The sequence below is a fragment of the Drosophila hydei genome, unplaced genomic scaffold, assembly GCF_003285905.1.
Source record: "Drosophila hydei strain 15085-1641.00,03,60 unplaced genomic scaffold, DhydRS2 tig00008135-arrow-pilon, whole genome shotgun sequence".
NCBI lineage: Eukaryota > Metazoa > Arthropoda > Insecta > Diptera > Drosophilidae > Drosophila > Drosophila hydei.
Genome location: NW_022045844.1, coordinates 107,922 through 119,695, shown reverse-complemented (window position 1 = coordinate 119,695; position 11,774 = coordinate 107,922). Strand labels below are relative to the sequence as shown.

General features: G+C 43.5%; 1 protein-coding gene across 3 annotated transcripts; it reads left to right on the top strand.

The window, feature by feature from the left end:
• Positions 1 to 50: 50 nt before the first annotated feature.
• LOC111595388 (unconventional myosin IC) lies at positions 51 to 11,733 on the top strand. 3 transcript variants are annotated; one of them, XM_023309090.2, is made up of 7 exons: positions 51 to 271; positions 8,005 to 8,149; positions 8,394 to 8,509; positions 8,570 to 9,032; positions 9,091 to 11,354; positions 11,419 to 11,518; positions 11,584 to 11,733. In XM_023309090.2, exons 2-7 carry the CDS (start codon positions 8,024 to 8,026, stop codon positions 11,596 to 11,598), a joined length of 3,084 nt encoding a protein of 1,027 aa, XP_023164858.2. In that variant the 5' UTR covers positions 51 to 271; positions 8,005 to 8,023; the 3' UTR covers positions 11,599 to 11,733. The 3 variants fall into 3 exon arrangements, with proteins under 3 accessions (XP_023164858.2, XP_023164856.2, XP_023164855.2); XM_023309088.2 differs by lacking the exon at positions 51 to 271 and adding an exon at positions 2,724 to 2,916; XM_023309087.2 differs by lacking the exon at positions 51 to 271 and adding an exon at positions 6,677 to 6,861.
• Positions 11,734 to 11,774: the final 41 nt, after the last annotated feature.

The window sequence follows — 11,774 nt, the reverse complement described above, 5'->3', positions numbered from 1 at the left end:
CCGTACCCGGGCTTTACTGCTAATAAGGTATAAATTATTCAAGAACGTTTTTTGGCTATGTCATTTGAAATTCTAAACGTGTGCCAAAGCTAAATAAAAAGATATAACAAGTGTTGCGGCTATAGAAGCAACAAGTGTCTACTCGATTGTTTTATAATTTTTTTGGAACGCTGCGCAGTCGTTGCTGCTGCTGTTGCTGTTGCTGACAGCGGCGGGTCAAGCTAACGGTAACCGATCGAAAAAGAAATTCAAACAACAACTCCGCCGGACAGTGAGTGAAATTATGTACTTGCTTTCATTTATTGAACGTGCCTACATTTATTTATTGAGTCGCTAACTTCTTATCGACAGCGTCTGGCACAGTTAATTGGCCATTACGGATGTGCGGGCCTCATTCAATGATTGAGTGCCGCATCAAACTAATCAGAGCTGCAGTTTTTGCATATTCAACTGACGTTGGCTTATCCTCAATGTAACAAATGTGCTGCAAGCTGTGAAGAAGACACCAAACAGACAAAAAAAAAATAAAAAAATTGATCGAGTCAAAAAGCGGTTCTGCCGGTTTGCCCAGGTCGCGATCTGGCCATTTGTCTGTGTGTTTGCGAGACTTTCTTTCCTTTTGCACAATTTGAACTTGGACACCAACGACAACAAGCACAAATCTGGTTTATGTTTATATGCGTCTAATAAAGCGGCATTTACGACCATGTGCTGGCAGCTCTTCGTCGTGCTTGTTGGTGGTTGCTTCATCAGTTTAACCTCGCAGGCGCAAGCAATTTACCGTTTGCTTTTACGCGAGTGTTTCGCTTCCTGGACACTTCCTTTAGCCCACACATACACACACCCAAGCACGTTCGCTTCTTCTCTTTCGCTCTCCTTCTTTGTCTATCCTCTTCCTCCTATGCTCTTGCAGCTTAGTTGAATACTGTTTGCTTAGTTTTTACAGCAGGAACAAATACAAACAAAAGCAGGTCAACTTTGATATACATTTACATGCATATGTACGTTTATATATATATATATACGTGTGTGTCTATGCAAGTCATGTATTTCCAGCTAAATCGACACCAAACCCACAGTTTTTTTTTTCTTAAGTCTAACGTGCATGTGAATGTTATTACGTTTATTCATGTGCCCCGCCCTCTTCTTATTATCACTGTCCCATATATAAAATTGTATCAGATTTCATTTCAATTTCAGTTTCAATGGCGTCTATTGATTTGACCCATTTTTCATTTCAATTCAATAAGACGTTAAGCAGCTTAGCTTCACTTAACTACGATCGTCTAGTTGGCTACGTATTTTCCAATGACTTTGTTGTTTCCTCTTTTTTTGCCAAATACAGTTGTGTATATAATAGACTCCCCTGTAGCTCCATGGAGCGTTACGTTCAATGTCAGCAAGCGAAGCACACAGAAGCCAAGCCAAGTTTTGGGCCAGTTCATCTAATGGCAATGATGTAATTCTCTTGCATAGAAGTCAGAACAATGAGCGAGGTCTATAACAAATAAGAAAAGCGAAATAAACCAACAACCAAAGAAAAATAAACGAAAAGAATTGCACGCATTTTAGTTTGGTTAATTGCGATAATGCCACAAGGAGACGTTAATAATTAACGAGCTTTGTCATGTGTGTGTGTGTGTGAGTGTGTTGGTGTGTGTGTGTGGCAAGTTGGCTTTTTCGATTTATCAGATGTTGATTTGTGTTCCGAATTGTCAAATGTTTTTGTTTTATGACCAAAAAGTAAGTTAAGCGTTTATTTATCGGAGCAACGTTATCTATTGACTAAAAAGTTTGTTGATAACGTGGAAATGACTGCGATTTAAACAGGGTGTCTTAGCAATTGTAGAGGGGGTTTTTAAAATAGAAATTACAAATGTTTTTTAAGTGCAGAATTAATAAAAAAAAGTCACTTTGAGATCTTTTATTTATACAGGGTGCGCCTGGCACGCCCTGTTAAATGATATTAGAACACCCTTCATCTCTTTAGATATTTCCCATTCAACTAACTTCAATGCATCATGTTATACACACTGCTGAGGCACTTGAAAAGTTTCATTCAATGCTTCTAGCTGATTCTTCTCTAACAACTGAGCGCGTTTTTTGCAGAGTTCTGCCATTCTTTGCTTAATCCGCGCACTTGAGAAATTGCATTTTATGGCTTTGGGTTTCCTTTTATTCGCACCGAACAAACATATCCGATAAGATATTGCATGTGGCCTGTGTGTCCATATAATGAGTCAGGCCCTAAGCTTTGCCAACCATATACGGTACGAACGTGTTCGTGATCGAGGTCAGCGCGACATATGTTATACCCTCTAAACATAAACACAAAACACATTTGCAATAGAAACATGTCTTACTTCACTCGTCATCCTATCTGTTTGATGACTTTATGGAAACTGAAAGTGAGATCTGAGTTTGAGATAATAAATTTAAGAAAAAATTGACTTTAGTTGAAAATACATCTCAGAGAGTAAAATGATATTGAAAAATATGAAAAAAAAAGAACAATAAATATAAGGCTAATACTCTCGAAAGTCTTTCTCAGCGAGGAAAAGCTTATAGAACTTCAGGTAAACTGAAATTTGTAGGGGAAAACCCAAACAGTTATCATAAATTGTGATTGCCCCGGCAATTAATACCACGTACGGCAGACTGCGAAGCTTTTCCCAGCCATATTTTATATTTTTTTCGACACCTTAAACTGAAGAAGTTGCGATCCATTGTCGAAACGGCGATCGGTCGAAAGAGAACGTGTTTAAGATTACCGAATCGGTTCCAGCAAAGTGTCAACTAAGGCCTTTTCGTGGAACTACCAGAAAAATCAGCAGTAAAGAAATACTGCAAATCGCGTACAGACAAAAAAAGTCTGGTTTTTTCTTTACGTTTTTTTGTGGGCCATAAAAATAAGAGGTAAATGCGAAATGGCTGTTCGCTTCATTTCTTAAACAGCTTTTTTTTTGCATTTGAAATTGCGTTTAACATCAGTCACCAAATCGCTTGCAAAATATGTTTAAAAAATCAATTGTTGCTGCTGCTGTTACTGCTGTCGCTGCTGCTGGTCCAAAAAATTGCTGTGCGTCAGTGGACAGTATTATGAGTCAGCAAGTCGGGATTGTGTGCCAAGTTTTTTGTTTGCTTTTTGTTCATATATTCATCGCATCGAATGAAGGCGTTCCAAGACTTGAGAAGTGAACGATCATTAAGAGCGAAGCGATTCAACGATCGCCAAGTGGGGCCATTGACGCGACTTGCTCACAATATACCGGCTGGATATGTTATGCTATCATACTTATTTCTCGCGATTGCAACACTCGAAGTTTGCTTTTTTTGAGGATCGTAAGAATTTGCATACTCTCGTTTATGTGTTTGTCTGACGATCTTCTATAGCGCGGAGATTGTTGACTGAAATAGCAGTTTGAATGATTCAAAATTGTTCTTTTATTCGTGAGATGTTTCAATTCTTAGTCAAGTGTTAAACGTGAGCCAGATTGAGCAGCTGGTAGAGAGGCAAGACGTTGTTATTGGACTTGCTCGTGGAGGCCAAGACACGTGCCTGGTAGCTAGCGGGTATGGAGCGGGATACGACTTCTGGCTGCACTTGGGATTCATCGAGTTCTTCGTTTTCCGCGTTGCGATACCATGGATACCCAGGGTAACCAGGGTAGGCAGGATAACCGGGATAGTTGGGATAGCCAGGATAGCGTGGATATCCGGGATAGGGATAGCCGGGATAGCCGGGATAACCGGGACCAGGTAGGCCGGGATAACCGGGACCAGGTAGGCCAGGATAACCGGGAGTGCCAGGAAAGCCAGGATTGCCAGGATTGCCAGGATAGCCGCCACCACCGCCCCAGTGACCCCAGCCATAGGGCCATTGACTGTACGGCGGCACCCAGGGGCGCGGCGGTTGCGGTTGCGGCACTTGAGGATAACCGCCCCAAGGATAACCTGGCAGGACGCTCTGGCGAGGATGCTCTGAATTATAATAATAATGGTGTTGGTGTTGTACTGTCGGTTTGGCTGCAGTCTTCGAGCTGGAGCCCACAAAGTGTTTGAAGCCAGCCTTACCGATCGATTTTAACATACTGTCGTCGATGTTGCGTGTGGTTCCGACGGAGTCCTCGACATTGCCGCTGCCACTGCCAGTGAGGCCCTGTTGCTGCACTTGCTGCACCTGCACCTGCTGCGACTGCGACTGCGCCAGCGGCGACTTCTCCTGGAAGGGGAATGCGCTGCCCAGCAACGAGAAAAGCACTGCAAAGCGAAAATGATCAGGCGTTCAGTCGAGATCAACCTGAAAGAAGGTCCTGCCACTCACCTATCCAGAGTATAGACACTCTACGCTCCATGATCACTTGAGTAATATGACTTGGTTGCAACATGTGCACCTATTTATACCCAACCCGAGCAGCTGCAAAGTGCATCTTATATGGCTTTTCTATGCTAACGGTTTTCTCATTAGAATATTTGATGCACCCATTTCCCAAATCGAATCAGAGACCCCAGCTTAAGCTGCCCACCATTTGCTTTCTCTCAATCCACCTCTATTCTGAGTTACCTGATCTGCTTCGTAGTCGTCTGTTCTTTAGTTGATGTGGCTAATAAGATCAGACTCTAATTTGCATATGAATTAAGAATTTCTTCTTCTGTCTTTTGTCAAATTCGAAACTGAATGCATTCAAATAATCAACGCTGAGTGATCAGACGCTGCCAACGGATAGTTCAGCCGAGTTCAATAGCCCAATCGCTACGAAAATTGCGTCATTTGTTGAGTCTCGTTTTTGGACCCTCAGCTGAGCTGAGTTTCTTTTGATTGTTTGTCAGCTTTTTATGCCCTGAACTCATTCAAAATGCTGCGTGTAAGAGGTAAGGGAAGACAAGAGGAGCTGGGTCTAGCCCCCACTGACACCGAGAACCGTAGCTGTGAGCTAGTGTATCTGCCAGTCATACACACCTGGCTAGAGCAGTTTTACTTGTTTCAGTTTTATGGTCAGCTTATAATTGACCCTCGACGCCGCTGGCTAGTTTTCCCACTGAGGTCAATATCAGATTAATGGCTCACAAACCAGTTCATAGTCTTTTCGTCTGCATAATTTGCTTAAGGAGTTCAGCTCCAAAAATAAAAATAAACTACACAAGCAAGTGTCGTTGACATCAAGAATCTGGTTAAAGCAAAATTGCGGCATAACTTCAGGCAGCTATATAATTTCGCTCAGCTGGGAACTGATAAGAACTTAAAGATAGGGCATTGCCAGAGAAATGAGGAGAGTAAAGCTGTTCAGATAACAAAACGAACTATTTGAATGTGTCGTTAGGCTCCAAGTAAAGTTGTTTCTAAATTATACTGGAATGAAAGTCATAAAAGTCACATGACTTGCAAGAAAAATATGTTCTTGAAAGAACCTCTCATAAAATGGGAATAAACAAAAAAAAAATTGATACTCGATTCGGATTACGATTTGAGTTTGCCCTTGTAAACCTGCAGTTGCCTAACTTAGTCTCTAAGTCTATATGCCCTTTGTTCATCTACCCTTTTTAATTACTTCCTAAACGAATTTCATTTGCTGACATATCTTAGAGCTACGCCAACAACGTGCATTAAGCCACATATGTGACAAATAGATCAAATATTATCGCTTCAGCTGTGCTCGGATATGGCTGTGGAACATATATATATATATATATATATATATATATATATATATATATATATATATATATATATATATATATATATATATATATATATATATATATATATATATATATATATATATATATTTATGTCAGCTCAAGCACATTGTGTAATTAGCTAAGCATGCATTGGTCTGGAGCTCACAAGTGCAAATAGCTCCCTCAAATGCCGCAGCGAAACAAAAGCAGCATTGAACAAATCGAATGTAGAACAAACTGTGTACTCAAAGGCTGATAAGAGCCTTAAATGGACCGAATGTCGTGCTGCAGTTTCACTGATTGAACTAATTACTCAGTGTGCAGCTCAGACGCTTTCCAGTGCTTGCGAGGCACTCGCAACGTGATCACTGTGAAGCGATCGCTCAACATTTAAATATATTTATCAGCAATTGAGTTAGCTTTGATTAGAAGTGTGTTTTACTCTGAGTCATTGTATCGCGATTCTCACGTCTAACACTATATAGATCGACTGCGATCAGTGTCAAGCAGTCGCAGTGATCGCTAAGACGCTGTGTGTGCTTGTCTTTGATAAGAGCTCGAAATTGATCAGCTCTAACTACCGTAGATCGTTTCTGATTGCAGTGCAGTGATCGCAGAGTTTGTTATGCATTAAAATACATATTGTTGGCATCTGAGTTGGCTTACAACTAACTCCGAGTCATCAGCTCAGTCTTCACAGCCCACTCAATGCAGATCGCATGCGATCACAGTGATCGCCAAGGCTTTTAACATACTTTATCAGCAGCCGAGTTTGTTTTGAACTCATCATTGTGTCATATACTGACTCATCTTCACAGTCAACTCTCCGCAGATCTTCAGTATATGTTTATATATATAATAGATATATCCATATCTGGGTGCTAGACACAGGCGACATTTGCGTGAATTGCTCAAACAGAGCTGGCAAAAAGCAAACGCACTATCTAATCGCGGCTGATTGGGCCATTGCGGCTCTTGGGAAGTGCTCTCCGTGTAGCTAAATCGTTGATAACTGGCGAGCAAGCTGGCAATTGAATATTGATGGTTAAAACGCTATTGCCAACTACGGATTGCGTTAGTTTGCCAACGCAGTCGTTGATGTGCGGAATATGTGCGAGAACTGAGAGTAAACAGTGTATAGTCAATTCCCAAGGATAACGAAGAACCCAACACAATGGCCAGGTACAGCGATTGCGCCTTATCTGGGCCAATAATTGGCTCTGTTGTCGTGTGCGTGTGTGTGTGTGTTTATCTGTCCAAGAACCCACTAGAAGTGCACCACATCACTGTGTCAATTTGTCAATTTAAAGTGCTTACATCATGCTATCAATATCGGGCAATCGCTTAACAATTTCCGCCAAAGAGCAACCGCACCTAACTCTAGCTACTTTCTTATATATATAGATATATATACATATTTATAGGGGGAGTACATAATCCGACAATGGAACAAATATGAGAAATAATACAGCAATTGCGTAATCGACGCTCTTAGATTTGTTGGCTTCGCTCGGTCGCAAGACCAAATAGACTGTAGACCCAATAACCCAGGCATTTCCAGTGATATGATATATGGCATTGATAAGAGCAGAATGCGAACTGCACCTGGCCTGCTTCAGCTCTATAAATATAAATGAAGCCAGATACGCTTTCCATTTAATACTATGTTTTATCAATCAAATAATGTATCTATAAATATATCACTAATAACATAATTGGTCTTACCTTTAATTTCCCCATATAGTATTTGTGCCAGATGCTAGCAGTCTCAGCTTAGTTTTACTTATTACCTGAAGAGCTATAAATTCTTTAAGCAAGAAATCTTATCAATTAGCGTTTGATTGGTTTCATGGGTAAGAGGTTTTTTAATCGCTCCCTTAAAAAACCAGGTGATTAAATAGACCTCAGGTCGTTTAGCTAGAAATATTTGAAGTGCGACAACAGTTTTTGGTGTGTCTTTAACAGGCAGCACTTGAGAATGTTTCCCAGAAATTTACATACAGAACTTAGACAATCCAAAACTTTCCTATAAACTCGACTGATCTCCATCGCAACTTCTAGCTATAAACTTTTATTACAACTCATCAAAAAGCACTATCTTGATCTGAACTTTTTGCTGTACACATTATATAAATAGCTCATCTTGATCTTAAGCTCTGCTATAAACCTTAACCAAGTTCCTTTCAATGCTCTCCTAACAACTACACATATGGATCTTTATTTTCAGCAGTAATCTTTGCCCAACCTATAAGCTTTAGATTTACCTTTAAGGCTTCGAAAACACCAGTGAAACCTTAAATTGATCTTAACTTATTCTACTTCTAGCTATAATCCTTTACCCAACATGGAGACGGGTTTGCACGAACGCGACCGTGCGGGCGTTCAGGACTTTGTGCTGCTCGAGAACTATGAGAGCGAAACTGCATTCATTGACAATCTGAAGAAGCGTTTCCAAGAGAACCTCATCTATGTACGTTTTAAGTATACAATGTCATTCCTTGCTCCCTCTCTTCCCATCTCTCTCTCACACTACTTCTCTATAATCTGTAACTGTCTCTATCTCTATCTCTATTTCGTAACTCTTACCACGCATCCACTGCTCTAAAATATTGCACTCAATTTTTAGACCGGATGCTGGATCTGTGTAAGAACGTTTGCATAGTCCATAGGCTCCAAAGTTTTTGTATCACTAAAGATTTGGGATTTCTTTACAGACCTACATCGGCCAGGTGCTGATCTCTGTGAATCCCTACAAGCAGCTGCCCATCTACACAGAAGCCCACATCAAGGAGTATAAGAATAAGCACTTCTATGAGATGCCACCCCACATGTTAGTAGCAAGTCCTAACTATGATTAGATTAGTAAATTTAATCCAGATTCGGTCTTTAGATTCGCTGTGACGGACAACGCTTTCCGCTCACTGATCGACGAGAATCGTGGCCAGTGCGTGCTCATCTCAGGCGAGAGTGGCTCCGGCAAGACGGAGGCCTCCAAGAAGGTGCTGCAATACATTGCCGCCTGCTCTGGCCATCAGACCACTGTGGAGGGCGTCAAGGATAAGCTGCTCAAGAGCAACCCAGTGCTGGAGGCCTTTGGCAATGCCAAGACGAACCGCAACGACAACTCCTCCCGCTTCGGCAAGTACATGGACATTCAGTTCGACTACAAAGGTACGCCCATCGGTGGCAACATTCTTAACTATTTGCTGGAGAAGTCGCGCGTGGTGGCCCAAACGGGCGGTGAGCGTAACTTCCACATCTTCTATCAGCTGCTGGCGGGCGCAGATGCCGCACTGCTGCAGGAGCTCAACCTGGAGCGCACTCTGGAAAGCTACAACTATCTGACTGATGGCGTAAGCTACTACAATCACAGTCAAGAGAGTTTCCCAGTAATTGTCTTCATTTCCTCAGGCCAAGGGCAGCGTGAGCAGCATCAATGATTTGGACAACTTTAAGCAGGTGCAGCAGGCGTTGAGCGTAATCGATTTTAGTGCGAATGAGCAGCGCGAGATCTTTGCCATTGTGGCCAGCATATTGCATCTGGGCAACATTGGCTTCAACGAAGAGGAGGGCAATGCCCAGGTGAAAAGTCGCGATCTGGTGGTCACGGTCTCCCGTCTGCTCGGGGTCAATGCCAGCGAATTGGGCGCAGCTCTGACACATCGCACCATTGATGCTCGAGGCGATGTGGTTACCTCGCCTTTGAACCAGGAGCTGGCCATCTATGCTAGGGATGCATTGGGTAAAGCCGTCTACGATCGTCTGTTCTCCTGGCTGGTGCAGCGCCTCAACATTTCGTTGCAGGCGAAGGAAACACGAGGTGCTCGCAACAATGTCATGGGCATATTGGATATCTATGGCTTTGAGATCTTCAAGACAAACAACTTTGAACAGTTTTGCATCAACTTCTGCAATGAGAAGCTGCAGCAGCTATTCATTGAGCTGACTCTCAAATCTGAGCAGGATGAGTACAGAAGGGAGGGCATCGAGTGGATACCAGTGGAGTATTTCGACAATAAGGTCATTTGCAATCTGATTGAGGAGAAGCATAAGGGTATTATTTCCATACTGGATGAGGAGTGCTTGCGTCCCGGTGAGCCCACCGATCGCACCTTCCTCGACAAGCTCACCCAGAAGCTGGCGGAGCATCATCATTACGTGTGCCACGAGAAGGCACCGATCCATGTGCAAAAGGTTATGGGACGCGACGAGTTCCGCTTGGTGCACTATGCCGGCGAGGTGACCTACAGCGTGAATGGTTTCTTGGACAAGAACAACGATTTACTATTCCGCGATCTCAAGGAAACGCTGAGCAAGTCGGGCAACAACATTGTCCGCTCCTGCTTCCCAGAGTCTGAGCTGAGCAGCAAGAAGCGACCCGAGACGGCCATCTCACAGTTCAAGTCCTCGTTGAACAATCTTATGGATATATTGATGTGCAAGGAGCCCAGCTATATACGTTGCATCAAGCCCAACGATCTGCAGTCGCCAGGCATCTTCGATGATCAGCTGGTGTTGCATCAAGTCAAGTACCTGGGCCTCATGGAGAATCTGCGTGTGCGCCGTGCTGGCTTTGCCTATAGGCGCAGCTATGAGCTCTTCCTAGAACGCTATAAATGCCTCAGCAAGTCCACCTGGCCGAACTACAAGGGTGCCGGTGGTGCGAAGGGTGGTGTCCGGCTGCTTGTTCAGGATTTGGGCTACACTAGTGATCAGTTCAAACTGGGCGAAACGAAACTCTTCATACGCTGGCCGCGCACGCTCTTCGACACGGAAGACGCGTACCAGGCGAAAAAGCACGACATTGCTGCCATCATTCAGGCCCACTGGAAGGGTCTGCAACAGCGCCGCAAGTATTTGAAACTGCGCGCCCAGGTGATTGTTCTGCAGAGCTACTGCCGCCGGCGTCTGGCTCAGCAGGCCGCCCAGCAGCGTCGCGAGGCGGCGGTTAAGATACGCGCCTTCATCAAGGGCTTCATCACGCGCAACGATCCACCCAATGGCTACAACGATGACTTCATTGCCAATGCCAAGCGCATGTGGCTGCTGCGCCTGGCTAAGGAGCTGCCCACCAAGGTGCTCGACAAGAGCTGGCCCTCAGCGCCTGCCCACTGCCAGGAGGCATCTACCTATCTGCATCGCCTGCACCGTTTGCACCTGGCACGCATCTATCGCCAGAAGCTAACACAGCAGCGCAAGCGCCAATTCGAGCTGAAGGTTCTGGCCGAAAAGGTGTTCAAGGGCAAGAAAAACAACTATGCGAGTAGTGTGCCCGCCTGGTTCCAGAGCGATCGCATACCCCAGGAGCATATACAGCGAGTCAATGACTTCGTGGCCAGCACTTTTGGCAGCGAACAACTCAAATATCAATCAGCCTGCACGAAGTTCGATAGACACGGCTACAAATCACGAGAACGCTTTATACTGCTGAGCAATAAGGCTGTCTATGTGCTGGACGGCAAGAGCTACAAGCAGAAGCATCGCCTGCCCCTCGAGAAAATCGACTTCACCCTGACGAACCACAACGACGACCTCATGGTTATTCGGATACCACTGGAGCTGAAGAAGGACAAGGGTGATTTGATCTTAATCATTCCACACGTCATCGAGTTTAGCACCTTCATCATCGACACCGTGGGCACAGCCGATATCGTCTCCATCGTGGACAGAGCTTCGTAAGTGGCAAAGAAATCTCGACTAGAATTTATTAATTAATCTTCCCTTCGAATTTCCTTTTAGACTGGAACACAATGTGGTTAAGGGCAAGGGTGGTATTATAGAGCTGCAGACAGGCGCTGAACCCGGCGTTGTGCGTGATAAGAGCGGCCATCTAGTTGTTGTAAGTAAAACGCGAACCATATACTATCTTGATCGACTCTGATAACCTGGCTTATTTGCTTTCAGATTGCTGGTCAATAAGGAATTTACTAAACTACCAAAATGGCTTTAAATCAAACGACAATTGTTTTGTTATAATATTCCTGTAATTTATATATTGTATTTTTGTATTTTGTTACTGCAATGAGGCAACGTACTTCTGATTGATATATGTATACATATGCTGTATGTACTAATGATCCAAATTAAATATATAA

Coding starts and splice junctions, on each gene's coding strand:
- LOC111595388 (XM_023309087.2), top strand. Junction 8,150..8,393: donor TCCAAGAGAACCTCATCTAT/GTACGTTTTAAG, acceptor ATTTCTTTACAG/ACCTACATCGGCCAGGTGCT. Junction 8,510..8,569: donor TATGAGATGCCACCCCACAT/GTTAGTAGCAAG, acceptor TTCGGTCTTTAG/ATTCGCTGTGACGGACAACG.